Below are 20,585 nucleotides of genomic sequence, written 5' to 3'. Positions count from 1 at the left end.
CCTCCATTCGTTCCAAATGTCTGTCCAGCTCAATCTTAAATTTATTTAGGCTACCAACTTCCACAACAAAAGATGGAAGTCTGTTCCACCAATCAACTACCTGCTGGCTAAAGGCAAATTTCCGCACATCTATTCTATAACTGTCTTTCTTCAATTTGAATTTCTGCCCTCTCAGGTTCTTAATCTGAGCAAGAGGAAGAATCCCATCATCATTCAGCTTGCTCATCCCATTCAAGACCTTATACACCTCAGTCAGATCACCTCACAGGTGCCTACTCTTCAGGCACTACAGTTTACAGAACTTAAGCCTTTCTTGGTAAGAGCACTCCTTTGTTCCCATTACCAATCTTGTTGCCCTTCTTTGTACTTGTTCTAGCAACTCTACATCCTTCCTAAAATGAGGCCTCCAGACCTGTACACTGTACTCTAGGTGTGGCCTGACCATTGCCTTGTATAACGGGATGACCTCCCTGTCCCTGCTAGCAAAATTCCTTTATATCATTGACAAGACTCCACGATCTGCCCTGACAGCCCGTCTGCAGTGCTCAGCGAACTTCATATTTGACTGCACAATTTCCCCCAGGTCTTCTTCACTTTCCACATTCCTGAGTGTAGTACCACACAGTTGGTGCATTTCTCTTGGGTTATTGCTACCAATATGCAGTATGTTGCATTTGTCAATGTTAAACTTCAGTTGCCACTTCTCAGCCCATTTGCACAACTTATCTAGATCCAGTTGGAGTAGCATACTGTCTTTACTGTTGTTAACAACTCTGCCAACCTTTGTATCATCTGCAAACTTGGACATTAAGCTTGATATATCTTCATCAGTATCACTGATAAATATGCAAAACAACAATGGGCCCAACACTGAACCCTGGGGAACTCCACTAAAAACATTTGTCCACGAAGCGAAGCGCAGTGTCCATTGATTACCACACTTTGTCATCTCCCACGCAATCATCCCTTTATCCATTGTAGCAACTTAACCTTAATGCCATACCTTTCCAATTTGTACAGTAGTCTCCCATGTGAAAGAGGAAATTAAATTAAATACAGTTGAGGAAATTAAGATTGTCTTGACAATTCTGAATGAAGTCCACTTGTGATACTTTTAATTGCTTTTGCTCATCTGAGAGTCTGTGTGGCACAAATTTTGCACAGACCTTTCTTTTCCCTAAATCATCACACAGAATTTGATAAATCATCTTCTTATTCATATCCAACTCATCAGCCATCATTCTGAGGGTCAAAAAATGATCTCTTTCCAGTTCCCCAAACTTTTGCAACTCTGTCCTCATTTTGAGAAGTTGACAAACACCATCTTCTTGGGTCATTGCAAACATCTTCACATCCATCTTTGAACCATTATTCCATTCAAACAACTTATTCCAGTACAACTTAAATGTTCATCACCATAAACAGTTTTTAATATTTCATACATTTCTGTTGCAGATTTTTGTGTTTCAAGCAAAATCTAATATTCATTCATTGCTCTATTGCAAAGTTGTGACCCTAAACGTTAACTCTACTAACAAAACTGGATATTGCTTGCAACCTGTCAGCCTACTGGACAATCTCTGTACCACCCATCTTTTGGATAAAGTTTGAGCTACAACATATCACTTCTTTTTATTTTCAAACTCATCAAACATGACTGCAAAATTACTGTTCTCTGAACTTTATTGTCACACCTTTTATATCTTGTTTCCTTACCATTTTAAAATTTTTTCCTTATTTATTGTATTGTCAATCTTATAATTTTTACATTGCATAAATGGAAAAGGAAGTTTTTGTTTCATTTTTGGCATATTTATCGTTCTCTCCATAATCCCCTAATTTCAATGGGACCTTAGTTTTGCCAATTGTGGTTTTGCCATACCACACCATCCACTTTTCAATGGATGGTGAGAGATTAACATAGTTGAGTACATAAGACATTACCTATGCTTATAATGAACCAGAATGGCACCTTTTGTCCATTTAAAGTCCTGGGTAATACTAATACTTGTTAACGGTGGACTTGGAATTTCTGTAGATAGTAATTTTCAGGAAATACATATGGAGGGATTTTGTTCCACAACCTCCCTCCATATTTCTTCCTCCATTTCTCGTGGAGGAAGAAATAATGGGAGTGATCTACTAGAATTGAGAAGTTTGAAGTGCTGAGACCTGATTTTGCTAAGTAATTCTCAAAAACTGTCTAATGCACTATAAATTGATGTGTAAAGACTCCATAAAGAAAAAATGCATCAGAAACACTGCTGGAGACCTGTGCATTAGATATTTTTTTTTATGTAAACCCCGATGCAAAAAAAAAATTGGAATCTATAGTACTTAATGCCATGTGTGGGTTGAAGATTGAGATGTAAAAAAAAATACTTGTTAACAATGAATTTGAATTTCTGTGAATAGTAATTTTCAGGAAATAGATATGGAGGGAGGTTGTTCCAGAAAATGAAAATTGAAGGAATAAATGAGGAAGAAGAAAAGTTCGTTTTGTGAGTTTGAAGTTGGACAGTAGCTGACTTTATTGTGGTACTTGTTTGGAGGGGGGGGAGAGCGAACTAGCAAGCGAGACTTATAGAAGCCAATTCAGAAGAACAGCGGCTGTGGAAGTATCTATAGAAAAGGCATGAAGTAGAAACAGAACATCTCTGAAAAAGAGAGTAGGAGGCTTTGTTAGAGATGGGTCATTAATTAACCTAACTGCCCTCTTTTGAATGGAGTCTAGAAGCCTGAGAGAAGTTTTGGGGGCATCACCCCAGTTTGTTCGTTGTTATTTGGTTTTTAGGAGCATTAGCAACTAAGGCCATATTGCTCCGGGAATATGCGGTGGTCATTCCCTGACCTTTCCGCATCCTCCGTATTTGGTAGTGATGGGCTCAAACACCGGTCTAATCAAGAAGCGTGTGCTACACACTGCTGCTCCTTCCCACCTGGTTACGGAGGCACCCTTGGTGATGGCAGCAGCCATGTGAGCCGGTGCATTGTCTGATAGAAGGTGGACACCTTTGGTTAACATTCCACGCCTTTTCACCTTCAAAGCATCGCATAACTTTTTCAAAAGATTTCTGTAGTATTCTCCAGTAAGTTTTGAACCATGAGGTAGGTAATCTGTCAGGATAACCCCCCTTCTGTCCCAAAACATGGACAACATCACCTTCTTCACAGATGGAGTTATCTTTGCCTTTTTGGGAGGTGGGGAGGAGGTGTGCTTCCACTACTTTGACATGTCTTTAGTCTCCAGATCATACTGGTACGCCCAGCATTTGTCATTTGTCACCAAACGATCAAAAAAAAGTTCTCAGCATCCGCATTACACAAATACAACAAACAGTTGGCAAGAACATTGCATTCAAAGTCATGGCAAGAAAGTCATGTTTCAAAGAGTTCCAAGTGATTAGTGGAGTTGGGAGAATAATAGAGGCAACAAATGAATTTGAGACAATGGGGTAGAGAGATTTTAAGCTAGAGAAGGTCAAAAAGAGGAGATTACAGATTACTAAGTCCATGACAGGGAATATCGGTGCAGACATGTGCATAAGTACCACCATTGAAGTATTAGGAATCATACAGCGAATAATTAGGACAACTGAGATGAGCAGTGGTTGAATCAACTGATAATTTGGATTCTGTAAAAAAAATATACGTGTGTCTCTTGGAAGACTATAAGTGGAAATGATCATCATTGAGATTGAAACTGAATGAATTTTACGAGGTGGTGCATTGGTCCTTGCAAATTCATCAGAAGAAAAGAGCACTTTTAGTTCATTTTTCAATTGAACATAGTCCAAAACTGGTCTGTAGAAACCCTTTAATTTTTCTACAATACCATTAGGAAATGGTTTTTGCATACTGATCGTATCTTTCACTACAAAGTAGTTGAAAAAATTCAAGTTTCAAAAGTGAAGAACATTATTCTTCCATCTCCAGGCAGATGCAGTCGACTATTCTCTGCTAAAACAGCAACTCAGGACACAGCATTGAATTGGATTGCTCTACACAATAGCCAATTTTAACCAAATACTACTAGCAGGTGCTGTTGTTTCAGCACACACCTTACTATGCCTTACTGGCCAGTGTGAAACCATGGGAATCCCTTGGTTTCAAACTAGCCAGTGACATGATGGCACGGCAGGTCAGATTCTTAGCCTTCCTGTAACCTGCTGCGCCATCTGTACATCTGTTTAAAGGACTCAAAGGTGTCCATATTCGGGACTGCACACCCGAGTATCTTAACACGAATGTGATACAATGTTTACCGTATGCAATGCGCCAAACTTTCTCCTCATATGAAAACATGGTATACGGAATTTAATTTTAGACACCATGCGAAACCTTAGGAAAAACTTAGTTTTATTAGGAATAAATCCAAAATATAATATTTGTTACATTGCAGTTGTGTGGGTGTGCACTGCACACATAGTACACCGTAAATATATGCCCCTGACTGTTACCCATATACAGTGCCTTTCATTTGTTAAACTTCAGTTGCCATTTCTCAGCCCATCTGTCTAATTTTTCTAGACCTTGCAGCAGCTTAATTCCTGCCATTAACACTTTGCTGACCTTTGTATCATCTGCAAACTTGGACATTAAGCCTGATATAATATACCTTCATTAATCATTAATAAATACAGAAAAAAACAATGTGTCTATTACCAAACCGTGTGGAACTTCACTAATATTATTAGTCCATAAAGAGTAGTGTCCACTGATAACCACACTGCTCCAGGTTGTACAGCAGTCTTTTATGTGCAGCAGTATCAAAAACTGCTGAAATTGAAGTACATTTTATATGATATCAAAATTATTTTTTCCATCCAGTTCCTTTGTCACTACATCATAATATCCAATGAAATTGGCCAGACAACATCTCCCCTTAACAAACCCATGCTGAGACTGAAAATAACTGCACTCCTGTTTACATGGTCCTGTGTCATTTCTTTAACCAGTGACTCATTATTTTTCCTGGAACAGACATTAAGCTAGCAGTTCTGTAATTATTCATGTCATCCATTGATTCCCCCTTTATGAGTTGGGAGTACGTTCACACATCTCCAGTCCACAGAGACCTCTGCTGAATCCAAAGACTCTCATAATTATGGCTAAGAGTTTGCTGCCTCCCTTAATGTTTTTTATGTTTAACTTGGACAATTTCTCTTCCACTTTCCTTTCGGTTATTACAAAATTGTTTAACTCCCTGTTAGAGTTTGATAAACTTCTGTCATCCACTCCCCCAAAGAATTCCTCATGTTTGAATGTAGATGCAAAATACCAATTCATTTGTCAGCAGCCTGAGCAGGATCATCAACAATTAAACCATCGATATGTAGTGGACCAATGCGATTCACCCCCTTCTAGTGATTACATAAGTAGAAAGAACTAGAATAAGAAAGAACTCTTTTCTGTTTTCTTTGTATCCTTTGCCAAAGATTTCTCATAATCTGCCTTGGCTTGCCCATCCTTTGTTTACTGCAGACTAGTTTATATCTACCATAGGCTTCTGTATTATCTGATAATTTATATGCATCCCATCCATATAAAAAAGCATTGGCTAAGATAGCAAAGAATAGGGACAAGGAATTTTTCATGTATGTGAATACAATGAAAAAGAAAGCTAATCAGATTGGAACCTGGGTGTGGAAAGTCTTAGACAACCCAGCTGATGTTGCAGATGAATTAAACAGGTACTTTGTGTCTATCTTTACTGGAAAAAGACCCTTTGTGCTGAGAAGAGGCTGTGCAAGTATGGCTGAGTCATATGAAATTAACGATTTCGAAATTACAGATGACACTTTGCTAGAAGAACTTTCAAGCATAAGTTCAAATAAGGTTACTGGAGATGATGGCATATACACAGTAATTTTGAAGGAGGCTGCCAGGGAGCGTATTGAACCACAGAGGTTAATTTCGAGGGCAACTTTGGATTGGGTGGGGGAGGGGAATTCCTTTTGATTTGAGACGTGCCAATGTATTGCCAGTACATAAAGGTAGTCTAAGGGTGAAGTTTGTAACCACAGACCAGTTAGCCCAAATTCAGTGGTAGGAAAAATTGTACAGGCACTGATTAAGAGTACAATCCAGGAACATTTAGATAGATATAGCATTCTGAAGGACACACTTACATGGCTTTGTTAAGGGAAAATCGTGTTTAACTAACTTAATAGGCTATTTTGATGCAGTTACTCATGAGCTGGATAAAGGGAACAATTTCAACATAGTTTATTTGGATTTTAGCAAGTCATTTGACTTCGTTCCTCATGAGAGGCTACTGTATAAACTTGAACAGGTTGGGATTATTGGTAAGATTCTAAGATAGATTGCTGGGTAGCTGCTGGAAGAAGGCAGAGGGTTGTGATTAATTAATATTCTTCAGAATGGTGTAATGTCAGGAGTGGGATCCCCCAAGGAGCGGTTCTTGGACCACTGTTGTTTCTCATTTTCATAAATGACATTGATGAAGGGATGGAAGTATATTGACAAAATTTGCTGAAAACTAAAGATTTCTAGAGTTGTTAATGATCAGTGGCAAGCAGCACTTCTTCAGGATGACTTGAACAGACTTTAAAGATGGTCGGAGAAGTGGCAACTGTGTTTTAATGCTACTAAATGCAAGATCTTATACTTGGGGAATAGCAACCCCCCAAATAAATTATACACTTGGTGGGGTTGAATTAAAAAGAGTGGAGGAGGAAAGGGATCTGGGAGTTACAATACGGCAGATATGAAGTTTTCTGAATAGTGTAAACAGGCAGCCAGGAAAGCCCATGGTGTCCTGTCGATGATTTATTGAACATTATCCTGTAGAGATAGGGAGGACAGTGTAAACAACTCATAATCCCACTGTATAAGGCAATTGAAGACCACATTTGGAATACTGCATTAAAGTATGGAGACCTCATTGGAAAAAAGACATTGAGGTTCTTTAAAGGGTCCAAAGATGGGCAACTCGAATGGTGAGATTGGCTAAAGGATGACTGTACAAGGAAAGACTCCGATTATGCGGGCTACAGAGCTTGGTAATTAGGCACCTCAGAGGTGAGGTGATTGAGGTTTATAAGGCTCTGAGAGGGATTAGTAAAATGAATGAAGGTGGAATTTTCACTGTTATAAAGAATTCCAGAACTAGGAACCATAAATTCAAATTACAGGCGTTCAGTTTTAGATTAGATTGTAGGAAGTTTTCTTTTAGCCAGCGAGTTGTTGATTGCTGGAAAAAGTTGCTCTCACAGGTAGTTGAGGCTGATAGTTTAAATAAATTCAGAGGTTGGCTGAATAGTTACCTGTATGAGGAGGGAAACATATAATTTATACTGTCTTATGTATGTGTTTTTTTTTGTTTGTATTTTTTTTTGCCAGTTCAGCAAAAGCCTGTGGCTTCCTTGCACTAATGGTGAATACTATTACTAAGTCAGGATGACATAATTTACTCCCTTGGCTTATTTAGGATGCCCTCATGAAATAATATTAGCATTACTAATATTATTTCATGAAATAGTGCACACAAAAATCCTCATCCAGGTATGATCATTATGTTTTAAATAGGAAAATATTAAATACAGAAAACCAAAAATTAAAATACATTTTATATTAAAAAATACAAGATAATCCTATTCATGATTATTACCAATGTTCTTCACTGGATTCTTTTTTATTTGGATTTTCTGTTTTATAATGAAGTTAAAAAGTGAAGTTGATTTATAATCAGTTGCTATTTGCATAATCACTTTCAATGCAGAGACTTCCCGTGTTTTCTTTGAACATAAAATAGACACAAGATTATATATTCAAAGAAAATATTATTTATAAATTGATATTATGTTGAAGAATTGGAAAAAAATGATAATAAATAAATCTATTGGCACAATCTTCTGAGTATGGAAAGGATCCAGGTTTAAATTCCGTCTTGACAGGATAAACTTCTTTTTTTTTTTTCCCCGTAATGTGGCCAAGCTGGTCAGTCTCAGGTTTTTCATCCAGCAAACCCATGAAGCATACGTTATATTAGCATTAGTTGAGGCATGCAATTCAAGAAAGCAAGCTTATGTGGCATCAGCCAAAAAAAAAAAAACCTCCCATTTCACCCATCCATTAACTTCAAATGCCTGTCTAGCTCAGCCTTAAATTTATTTAAGCTATCAGCTTCCACAACAAAAGGTGGAACTCTGTTCCAGCAATCAACTACCTGCTGGCTAAAGGCAAATTTCTGCACATCTATTCTATAACTGTCTTTCCTCAATTTGAATCTATGCCCCCTCAAGTTCGTAACCCCTTCTAGGCCTTATACACCTCAATCATATCACCTCGCAGTTTCCTAGTCTCCAGGCACTGCAATTTTCAGAACTTAAGCCTGCCTTTCTTGGTAAGAGCATGCCTTTGTTCCCTTCACCAATCTCTACATCCTTCCTAAAATGAGGCCTCCAGACATGTACACAGTACTCAAGATGTGGCCTGACCATTGCCCTGTACAATGGTATAATTGCCTCCTTGTTCCTGCAGCAAAATTCATATATATCATTGACAATCCTCCAAGACCTGCTCCGACAGCCCAGCTGTAGTGCTCAGCGAACTTCATATCTGACTGCACAATTACCTCCAGGTCTAAAATTCTCTACTTCCCAGAGTGTAGTACCACACAGTTGGTACGTTTCTCTTGGATTACTGCTACCCATAAGCAATACTTTGCATTTGTCAATGTTAAACTTCAGTTGACACATCTCAGCCTATTTGCCCAACTGTCTAGATTCTGTTGCAGTAGCATACTGTCTTTACTGTCGTTAACAACCCTACCAACCTTTGTATCATCTGCAAACTTGGGCATTAAGCCTAATATACCTTCATCAGTATCATTGATGAATACACAGAACAACAATGCCGACTGGGCTAGCCAGGTGGGTAAAGTGCCTGCCTGCACTTTACCCAAAGGTCGTGGGTTCGAATCCCACCTTGGGCTTGGATCAGAGTAAAATGCAAAAACTTTGGGAGTTGCATTATGGCCACAGAAGCTGATGCACCAACAACTAACAAAAAAACAACAATGGCTCCAGCAGTGAACCCTGGGGAACTCCACTAATAACATTAGTCCACAAAGAGCAGTGTCATCCCCCACTCAACCATCCCTTTATCCATTGTAGCAACTTGTCCTTAATGCCATACCCCTCAAATTTGTGCAGCAGTCTTCCATGTGCAATAGTATCAAAAGTTTTCCTGAAATCCAAGTAAACGAGGTGGTACCCAAAATGTATTTTTAAAATAAATTAGTCTCACCCTGGGTCTTATTTGCCACCATCACCTTCAAAGTAGTCCCCTTGAGAGTGTAAACACCAATCCCAGCACTTCTCCCATGATTTGAATGCATCTTGAAAGTCATCATCTTCGTCATAGTGTTCTGCACCGCCTTCGATTTGGTTTGGATATCCTCTACATTGTCAAATCTTCGACCCTTCAACTTGATTTTCATTCTTGGGAAAAGGGAGAAATTGCAGGTGGCTAATCTGGCGAATAAGGTGGGTGGGGGATGATTGTCATGTTGTTGGATGCCAAAAAGCTGCACCACAGCAAGAGATGTGTGGGCTGGCACTTTTTCATGATGAAGGACCCAATTCTTTGTATGCCACTTCTCTGCATGTTTCCTGCTGACTTCTTCCCTTAACCACCTCAGAACATTGCAGTAGAACTTTGTGTTGACAGTCTGACCAGGAGGGAAAAATTCCTTATGGATAATCCCGTCAATATCCAAAAAACAGATCAGTATGGACTTCACATTGTTCCTCACTTGTCGGACTTTCTTCAGAAAGTCCGACAAGTGAAGAGAGAGTCCAACAAGATCCCACTGTGAAGTGGGCTCTTCCACTGGGATGACTGTTGCTTGGTTTCTGGGTCATACCCATATATCCAACTCTTGTCACCAGTGACGACTGTAGAAAGGAAGTTTTGATCACTACTGACCCATTCTTGAAGATCTCTGATAACTTCCATGCGATGCTACTTTTGGTCTTTGCTCAGTAACTGTGGCACGAACCTGGCCGCAATCCTTCTCATATTCAGCTCTTCTGACAAAATCCACTGACGTGCCGTATGATAGTCCTACATTACCACAAATGCCATGGATGGTCTGCCTGCGGTCTTCATGGTTCGCTGCCTGAACGTTTGTGGCATTTTCTGCAGTGGCGCTCAATGATGGATGCACAGAGCAATCGTCATCATCATTTGACCTTTTTTAAAATGGTTACACCAGTAGTAGGTCTGCATCTGGCCTAAAGCATTGTCACCAAAAGCTTGTTTCAACTTCTTATGGGTTTCTGCTGCTGTATCGTTAAGAACCTTGATGCAAGCATGTTGCTCTCTCACATCAGCCATCACAAACTACGCAAAACACAACACCAAAGAACTGCACATAAATATTCAATGACTATATCCAGCCCGATGCCACGTGGCACACTGATTCACAAAGGATGTGTGCAGTGTTACCTAGCGCTACAAGTCCGTACTAGATGTGGTTTTCGTGCAACATTCAAATTTCAGGAACTTTTGGGTAGCACCTTGTGTGATATCAAAATTATTTTTTTTTTGATCCAGTTCCTTTGTGACCACATCATAGTATCCAATCAGATTGGTCAGACAAACTATTACTGCAGTCTTGTCTAGATGATCCTGCAATGCTTCTTTAACCAGTAACTCCATTATTTTCCCTGGAACACAATTTGAACTAACAGGTCTATAGTTACTTGTCACCTTTTGAATCCCCTTTGTAAATTATGGATACATTTGCACACCAAGTCCAATTTACAGTCCAAGGGGACCTCCCCTGAGTCCAAGGAAGCTCTCATAATTATGGATATGGGTTTGCTTACTTCCTTTGCTGCTTCTTTTAATGTAACTGGATAGATCCCATCCACCTAAGGTGCCTTCCTTATGTTTAACTTCAATTTCTCCTCCAGCTCTCGGTTATTACAAAATTGCTTAGCTCCCTTTTAGAGTTTGAATACTTGTGGTATTCAAACCTTGAATAGCTCCTCATGTGTGAATGTAGATGCAGAATACTCATTCAATTTATCAGCTATCTGAGCAGGATTATAAATAGTCGAAACATCTATGTTAAGTGGACCAATCTGATTCGTCCCTTTCCTTCTAGAGTTTACATAAGTAAAGAACTCTTTGCTGTTTTTCTTTGCATCCTTAGCCAAAGATTTCTTGTAATCTGGCTTCACCTGCCTAATCTCCTTTTTGACTTGATTACAGACCAGTTTATATCTGCCATAGGCTTCTGTGTTGCCTGATAATTTATATGCATCCCATCCATTTTTCTTCTCTGCCATGAGTCTCATTAATTTATCTGACATCCATTTAGGCCTAAACCTTGAACAGTATTTCTTAGTTATTATGAAAAGCCTAGTAGCCTCCAAGATTAAGTCCCTGAAAGCTTCCCATTTAGAATTCACTGTTGGTAACATCATCAGTTGATCCCACTGTGTAGAATTTAAAAACTGTCTGAGACCACTGTAGTCATCTTTACAAAACTGAAAACCCTTCCCTTTACCCTTTATGGTAGTTACATCTTTAAGTAAATCCCACATCCGTACACTGTCATCACTGTCACCCAGTGGTTCCTTTATCTGCAAATTCTTAATGCATGAATAATCACTGCTGATAATCAGATCAAGAGTATTCCTCCTGTAGAGTATTCCTGTAGAAAACAGTCATCCAATAAATCTATAAACGTCTTTTGTTAGTGTGCAAGTGACCAACCCACAAGTTCCAATCAATATCTGGAAAGTTAAAATCTCCCCATTATAAGACATTCTGATTTACTGGCCCACTCTATTTCTCTGCACAATTGTTCATTATACTCATCAGAGTGATTAGGCCTATAACGCACACCTACTCTCATTATGTCACACCACACTGACTCAACATTGCATTGTCCTCCAATGTCAATTGGATGCACTTCCTTAGATTTTGTGTTTCTTAACTAACAGCATAACCCCTCCTCCCTTCCTGTCTTGTCTATCCTTTCTGTACACATTGTACTCCCCACATTCCAATTCTGCACTGCTTATATTTGACAGATGTAGGATAGATGTGCGGGAAGTTTGCCTTTAGCCAGCGGGTAGGTAGTTGGTTGGTGGAGCAGACTTCCATCCTTTGTTGTGGAAGTTGATAGCCTAAATAAATTTAAGGCTGAGCTGGACAGGTATTTGGAATGAATGGAGGGGTGAAATGGGAGCGTTTTTTTTTTTTTTTTTTGGCTGATGCTGTATAACCTTACTTTCTTGCATCATATGCCTCTACTAATGCTATTGCAGACACAGTACGCTAACACTCCATAACCTTAGTTGTTTTGACAATTAATTTGTGCAACCACTTTTTGAGCATTGTGTTATTTAATCATATACTTTTATATAATATTACTCAATGACATTAATAAAATAGGCAAGAAAAACTCAGCAGAACTTTATTTTAATTCTTCATTGGAATACTATTCATTAAAAAAAAAGAAAACTTTGGATTTTTAACAACCTGACTTTAGGGCTGTATAACCACAACCCATGATAACATGGGAAACACTTCATCCAGGTATCGACTCTCAAAGGTGGAAAAATAGTAATTTTGCTGTCCTCTTTTCATGCAATAAGCAGTGGCATTTTTTGTTTGCTTCCAGACTTTGCAATGGCTTAGCACAGTACTGCTTTTAGTGGCAGTTTTGCAGAAGTGAAACTGCAATACCATAGAGGTGTATAAAGCCTTGAATGGTTTGAGCATGCTCAATACTGATGGGATTCTTCCTCTAGCTCAGAATAATCACCTGAGAGGGCATAAATTCAAATTGAGGAAAGACAGATGTAGGATAGACGTGCGGAAATTTGCCTTTAGCCAGCGGGTGGTTGGTTGGCGGAACAGACTTCCTTCCCTTGTAGTGGAAGTTGATAGCCTAAATAAGTTTAAGGCTCAGCTGGACAGGTATTTTGAACGAACAGAGGGGTGAAGTGGAAGTGGGTTTTTTTTTTTTTTTTTGGCTGATGCTGCATAAGCTTGCTTTCTTGCATCAAATGCTAATGCTAAAAGCCTACCACAACAAAAGGCCCTCACAGGTAGTACATTGAATATAATTGCCATCCTCCCATCAGGTGAAAATGGCCTGAGTTTGAATTCTGTCAATAAAGTAAAGAATTTTTATGGGCTTTTTCACAACAGTGGCTGAGTTGGTCAGTCTCAGGTGAGGGTTGCATGGTTTTTACTTCTCTGGTGACTGGTTTTTCATCCAGCAATATAGACCAAAAAACACATGCAACAGGCATAATATACTGATGCCTCATGACCTTAGTGCTTTGACACTTAACATACACTTAATTGCCCTGTTGCACACTTAACCACCACATAGGTTCCTGGAAATTCGGAGAACTTGACTTTTTTGTTTTGGCATGCTTGTTGAAGAGTGTTGAAGGATTGGAAAACAGTTGCTTGGTCTGACAAGTCAAAGTTCCTGATGCATCAAAGTGATGGAAGGCTCAGAATTTGGCAAAAACAACATGAATCCATAAACCCGTCATGTCTGACGACTACTGTGCAAGGTGGTGAGGGCAGTGTTATGGTGTGGGGAATGTTTTCTTGGTACACATTGGGTCCATTGATACCTATAGATTCACGTCTTTTTAATACTGTCAGACTGCTATGGGTAGTACATTGATTTTAATCTCATCCCAATGTTCCTGAGAAGTAGTTTGTAAATCAGGAGTAATTTTTCCCATAAATATAATTATGTAATGAAAGGATGCATGCCAAAAAAAAAAATGGTGTCTCTGGTTAGTATTACAATGTCAGATAATTCTGGGAAGCCATTGGTTGATGTATTCTTTATGCAGTTTATATATTCTAACCTTTATTATTCTTTTTTATACACAGTGCATCATTATATTCTAGTGGAAATAACATGCATTATACAATATACAGACAGTATAACATCATGAATCTGGCATCCTCAGAAACATGGGACTTTCTGGATTTTTGATTTTTCTGGTTTTTTGTAGGTTATGCATATTATGCTATATGCATATTACTAAATCTAAACACTCCTAAGTATTCAGGAGTAACTTTTTATTTTTATTAGAAAATGCAATAGCTGTGATCTCTTCACAGAATGATAGTTGCCAGCATTAAAGGCAGTGGAGAATGAAAAAGAATGGGAGTAATTGTGCAGTGGGATATGTAGTTCTCTGTGGAGTGCAAACAGGCTGCCAGGGGAGTTCATGGGGTTTTGTCAATATTATACACAAATTTTTCCAGCAGGAATAAGGAGGTGATTATTCCATTGTATAAGGCAATGGTTAGGCCACATCTTGCTTGAGTATTGTGTACAGGTCTGGAAACCTCATATTAGAAAGAACATAGATCTGTTGGATTAGGTGCAGAGAAGAGTAGCAAAAGGATACTCTTACCAGGAAAGGCTTCAGGTTTGCAAATTGTAGCATCTGAAGACTAGGCACCTGCAAGATCTGATTAAGGTATTTAAGGCCTTGAATGGATTGAGTAAGCTCAGTGCTGATTGGAATCCTTCATCTTGCTCAGACTGAACATTAGGGGGCATAAATTTAAACTGAGGAAGAATGTGTGGAAATTTGTCTTCAGCCAGAGGATGGTCGATTGTTGGAACAAACTCCTATCTGGTGGTGTAGAGGTGAGTAGTTTGAGTAAATTCATGAAAGAACTAGATAAACTGTTAGAGGGGATTGACAGGTGAAATGCAGGGCTTCCTTATCTTAATTCAGTTATTTTTGTTACAGGTAAAAACCCAACTTCAGGCCAAATCAACAGGCACCCTTGCAGTAGGTTATCAACACCAGCACCACACCATGACAGAAGCTCTTCGGTCTGTTTGTGCCCAACACGGTCCTTTAGCATTGTGGCGTGGTGTTAGTGCAGCAATGGTTCGAGTAACGTGTGGTTCTGCTGCTCAGCTGTCAACATTTTCGAAAGCAAAGGCTTTTATGGAGAAAACAGAAGTAAGTTTATTGATAATTGGAACTAGTATCAAGTGATTACTTATTTTAATGAAATACAGAAGTTGGTTTTTTTTTTCCATGTAGCGTTTTTGTAGTCATTGAAATTGAGAAACTTGCTTAGTTATTTATTCACATTTTAAATGTCTGACTTAGTAGTCTTGTATTTATCAAAGGTAACTCTTAAGAAACATACCATCCAACTCTATGTAACCTTGTTTTTATAGGACTGTATTCACTTATACATTGGAATGTTGTTTTCACTGACAAGAGTCCAAATGGCATAGCTAGCATTGTAAATATGATTACTGTTCTTTTTACACAACACGGAAATACACTATGGCTGAGTTATACAGTCTCATGAGTGAATGTCTTTGCTCTTGGAAACTGGCTTTTCATCCCTCAAACAGACAAACCGGAATACAGACAATTTGCTGAGGTCTAATGGCTTAGAAGTCTTGCAACTAAATCTAAACAGTCCAATCCAACTCACAGACAAGATATATTGTAGGTTATTGTTACTAATAAAATTTAAGGACTGTAAGCTTCAAGCTATAATTAAATTCAGACTATGACATAAATGGTGCAATTGTATAATTTATGTGCAGTTGCATAAATTCTGCATAGCAAGAATTTAAAAAACAAACCAAAGTTTGTAAATAAGGCATAATTATACATCTCAGTAATTCTAATTATTAATGACATTGATGAAGGCATATCAAGCTTAATGCTACTGCAGCAAGATCGAGACAAACTGAGATGGGCTGAGAAGTGGCAATTGAAGTTTAACCTCAACAAATTCAAGGTAGCACACATGGGTAGCAGTCTTCCCAAAATAACATATTAGCTATGAGGTACAACACTGGGAATAGTAGAGAATGAAAAAGACTTGGGGGTAATTGTGTAGTCAGATGTGAAGTTATTTGAGTAGTATAGATAGACTGCCAGAATAACTTGTGGAGTTTTAACAATGATATACAGGAATTTTTCCAACAGGGATAAGGAGGTGATTATTCCATTGTATAAGGTAGTGGTTTTCAACCGGGGTGCCGCAACAACATTCTTGGTGTGCCATGTAATTTACGTTTAAGTTACTTAAAGTTATTATTATTTTTTTTTTTAATTTGTATATTTATTTCATTATAAAAAGGTGTACAGCATCCATTGTACCGTATTTTAATTTTGTGGTGATCTATAATTGATCTTTATTTAGTACCTCTATATAAACAATAAATTATTATATAGGTATATATTAAAAGGTCACAAACCACTGTGTTAGGTATTTCTTTTGGCCTAGGGGTGCCGTGAAAAAATTACTGGGAAACTAAGGGCGCCGAGAAAGTTTGGGAACCTCTGGTATAAGGCAATGGTTAGGCCACATCTTGAATGCTACATATAGGTCTGGAAATCTGATTTTAAGAAGGATGTTGATCTGTTGGAACAGATAATACTTGTCTTGAAACACAAACAAAAACTTGACCTTTTTTTTTTTTTTTTGCTGTGCATGTAGCTTGATTCCCATCACCAACTATAGGAATTTCTGAAGTTCTCTTCAAGTGGCAATGTAGTTAGCTAGTCTCAGTCAGAGGGAGTAGAGCCTCCAGAATTCCAGGTTTTTCAGCCCACGCAACATGCAAATTGACCTATGATCACACACTTCTACAGACAAAAATGCATACATAGGTATGAGTGACAAGTTCCAGCACTGTTAAAATAATAATATAAATTTGCTGTCACTACTTGCTATCTGAACAGTCATTGTGATTACCATGTAGAAACACTTCACTTTATATGTATATAAATTCACACAGCTTCTTTATTTGCCAATAATTAAGAGGATTACATATATCAATAGCTATAATGAAAAAATGCTAACTTCCACGTATCAGAAAGTAAAAGTACTCTGTGTTCCGTATGTGAACACAGGCTCTACTCTACCTTGAGTTCATTATGCTAAGCACTTTCCTTTCTTTATTTGCACACATCTCCACTTGTCTCTACAGGAAAGGATGATGCTACTGATTTATACAGATTCATAAAAGATTGTTTTGGTGGTTGAATATTGATTGTCATTCTAGTAAATCAATCAACAATATGAAGAAACTATAGAACTATATCTGTGTAAAATTAAACAGAAGTAACCAAAAGCATCAATACTGAATGTCACTTTAAATTGCATAACGTGCTGAAATTTCAGCAATTTTTGACAATCTCACATTCATTTCTTTCTTTAAGCTGGATAATCATATATAACTGAAAAGTGAATGATATAATATGAATAAACTTGAAAATGAAGTTATAAGGGTGACTGCACAAGTTTTTGCAATCATATAATTTTATTAATACTCAGATTACGTACTTCGAATTTTTAGTTTCTAAAACTATTCACTCTTAGCATCTATATGAATTTTCAACCTTCTCAACCAACTATAAAAGCAGTTTGACCAGTCTTCTTTAGAATTCATGTTTATTCTATTGATGAAAGCCCAAAATGCTTCTTCATCTCTCTCAATTTTTTTTTACTTTGAGTAGAATTTTGACTTTTGGGAATAAAAAGAAATCACAAAGCACTAAGTCTGGAGATTAATGTGGATGGGTGACTAATTGGATACCAGAAGTGGCTAAAAAGTCTAATGTCAGAGCTGAAGTGTGAGCTCTCACATTTTGCCATGGTGAAGCAAGATCCCTTTAACTTGTCTGTTCGGTCTATTTTGAATAATTTTTTCAAACACTTTAGGAAGACATTAGCAGTATACCGTTCACTGTTGACAGTTGTTCAATTTTCTAGCTTTACAGTTTCTAAAAATCCACTTTTTTCTGAAGAACAAACTTCCAGCACTTCTGGCTCAGCAAACTTTCTTGGGTGGATGGGTTATTTGAGAATACAAAACAGTTGTTTGTTACTTTGTTTCTGGATCAAAATTGTATATCTAAGTTTTCAAAAATATAAACAGCCTTGGATTTGCCTTTATCAAAATTTTTAAGCATGAAATGGCACCATTTGACACAAGCAACTTTTTGATCATCATTCAGACTGTGAGACACCCATCTGCTAACAAGCTGTTTGTTTGTTTGTTATTTGGTTTTTAGGAGCATTAGCAGCTAAGGCCATATTGCTCTGGGAATATGCGGTGGTCATTCCCTGACCTTTCCGCATCCTCTGTATTTGGTGGTGACGGGCTCAAACCCCAGTCTAATCAAGAAGCGTGTGCTACGCACTGCTGCTCCTTCCCACATGGCTACGGAGGTGCCTGCTAACAAGCATCCCGTACTTTAAATGATCATTAATGATGGCATTAATTGCTGCCGATCCAATTCCCACATCTTTCTCTAACTGTGGATATTAGCATTAGTAGAGGCATGCAATTCAAGAAAGCAAGCTTATGCAGCATCAGCCAAAAAAAAAAAAAAAAAAAAAAAAAAACCTCCCATTTCACCCCTCCATTCGTTCCAAATGTCTGCCCATCTCAGCCTTAAATTTATTTAGGCTATCAACTTCCACAACAAAAGATGGAAGTCTGTCCAACCAATCAACCACCTGCTGGCTAAAGGGAAAAAATTTCTGCACATCTATTCTGCAACTGTCTTTCCTCATTTTGAATCTATGCCCCCTCAGGGTTCTTAATCTGAGCAAGAGGAAGAATCCCATCACCATTCAGCTTGCTCAACCCATTGAAGGCCTTATACACCTCAATCAGATCACCACTTTTAAGTGCCTACTCTCCAGGTGCTGCAATTTGCAGAACTTAAGCCTTTCTTGGTAAGAGCCAATTGTTCCCCTCACCAATCTTGTTGCCCTTCTTTGTACTCGTTCTAGCAACTCTACATCCTAAAATGAGGCCTCCAGACCTGTACACAGTACTCCAGGTGTGGCCTGACCATTGCCTTGTACAACAAATATGTAATTATTCGATCTTCTGTCAGTAAAAATCTCACCAGCTCAATTTTTTCAGGCATGGCAGCTGTTGGCCTCCCTGAGTGAAGTTTATCTTCAAAATTGGTTTTTCCAAATTTAAATTCATTGTACTAATTAAAAACTGTTCTAATTGTGATGGTGCTTGATCCCCTAAAGTATTCACTAACCTCTCATGGAATTCTTTAACATTTAGATTCAATTAATCTCTCATTTTGGCTTACCAATCTTTAAAAAAAATAAACACCTTGTCAACAAAATTGCACCCTCCAGTGGTAACTACTTGGATTTTGATGAAACTTGGCATTTAGGGTAAATAGAGAATGTAGATTTTAATGGTACTATTTAAATTTATTATTTAACATTGATTGCAAAACGTTTTGGTGTGATTCTTGTAATTAAAATATGTAGTGGTTGCTTTCCTTCTAAATACAGAAGGAAGTATTGAAGAGATACATAAAAATTTTATAGTTGGATAATGGATATTATTTTTGCTGTTTATATTCAAAGTTCTTTTAACATTGTTGAATATTATAATTTTATAGCAGGATTTGTAATAACATAATGCTAGTTTCTTTAATTATTTTTATTATTTTTTATTTTTTTTGTTGTTGTATGACTAATCTATGTATAGAAAAAGAAAAAACCACTCCCTGAATACAGCAAAACTTTAACGAAATAAAAAATATCATTTAATTGAATTATATCATAATGGGCCAGAAAAAAATTGTAAATTTCTTAATTTTTAAATCTGAATATGACTTAGTAAGATTATTAACTTTATGAAAATTTTTCTTACAGATATTTCCTCATGATAGCTGGCTTAATGCTTTAGCAGCCAGCATGCTTAGTGGTGTGATTGTTGTGGCTTGCATGACTCCATTTGATGTTATTTCTACACGTCTTTATAACCAGGGTGTTGATGCCCAGGGAAGAGGACTCCTCTATGTTGGTATGACAGACTGTTTATTAAAAATTTTTCAAACAGAAGGACTGATAGGTTTTTATAAAGGCTGTACAGCTAATCTTTTGCGACTGGGCCCTCATACTGTGTTAAGTCTTGTATTCTGGAATGAATTACGTAAATTTCGCCACTTATACGAACAAGAAAAACTTGCAATTCAAAACATATGAAAGTTAATATGTGATGGATTCTTATTGTGGCTGTGGTGTTTTCAGCATACACATACATTACTGAAGCATAAATGTACAGAGATTATGTGTTATTATGTATTAGACTAGATAAAATTCTAAAACTGTGACATTTGATATATGCAGAAGAATTAGGTTTATTCTTCCTTAACAAACTAAACTTAACTATACCAATATCTAAATATTGGGTCACTCACAAGAATAGTCCAAGATTTAGAAATTTCTTATCACATAAATTTTTGAAGATTAACCCATACTCATACCATTTTAAAAACTCTAAATTAAGGACTCAGTGAATTATATAATTCTCTGGTTCTTACATTTGTTTGTTTCAATTTAAAAAATATATAATTAAAAATATGCATCTTTTCTAAAGGTAAGAAAAACAGACTTGTCTTTTAGATTTAATTTAACTCCAGAATATTTTGAAAATTGTTCTTATAGGCGAGCCCAAATCTCAGAGGGGAAAAAAAAAAAAAAAAACTTCCCCTTTTTCTCTCAGGTTTAAAACAAGTGAC

General features: G+C 37.5%; 1 protein-coding gene across 1 annotated transcript in view; it reads left to right on the top strand.

The window, feature by feature from the left end:
- Nucleotides 1–20,315, top strand: part of LOC150076123 (solute carrier family 25 member 35-like) — a 29,254-nt gene extending 8,939 nt beyond the window's left edge. Inside the window, exons 2-3 of the mRNA XM_090388023.1 lie at nucleotides 14,787–15,005; nucleotides 19,717–20,315. Coding sequence (XP_090244149.1) covers nucleotides 14,787–15,005; nucleotides 19,717–20,049 — 552 coding nt within the window. The 3' untranslated portion in view covers nucleotides 20,050–20,315. The remainder of the gene's footprint in view (nucleotides 1–14,786; nucleotides 15,006–19,716) is intronic.
- Nucleotides 20,316–20,585: the final 270 nt, after the last annotated feature.

Source organism: Mastigoproctus giganteus, chromosome 13 (genome assembly GCF_048544385.1).
Source record: "Mastigoproctus giganteus isolate SK-2022 chromosome 13, ASM4854438v1, whole genome shotgun sequence".
Classification (NCBI taxonomy): domain Eukaryota; kingdom Metazoa; phylum Arthropoda; class Arachnida; order Uropygi; family Thelyphonidae; genus Mastigoproctus; species Mastigoproctus giganteus.
The sequence above is the reverse complement of the archived record's forward strand: the minus strand, read 5'-3'. Positions and strand labels throughout refer to the sequence as shown.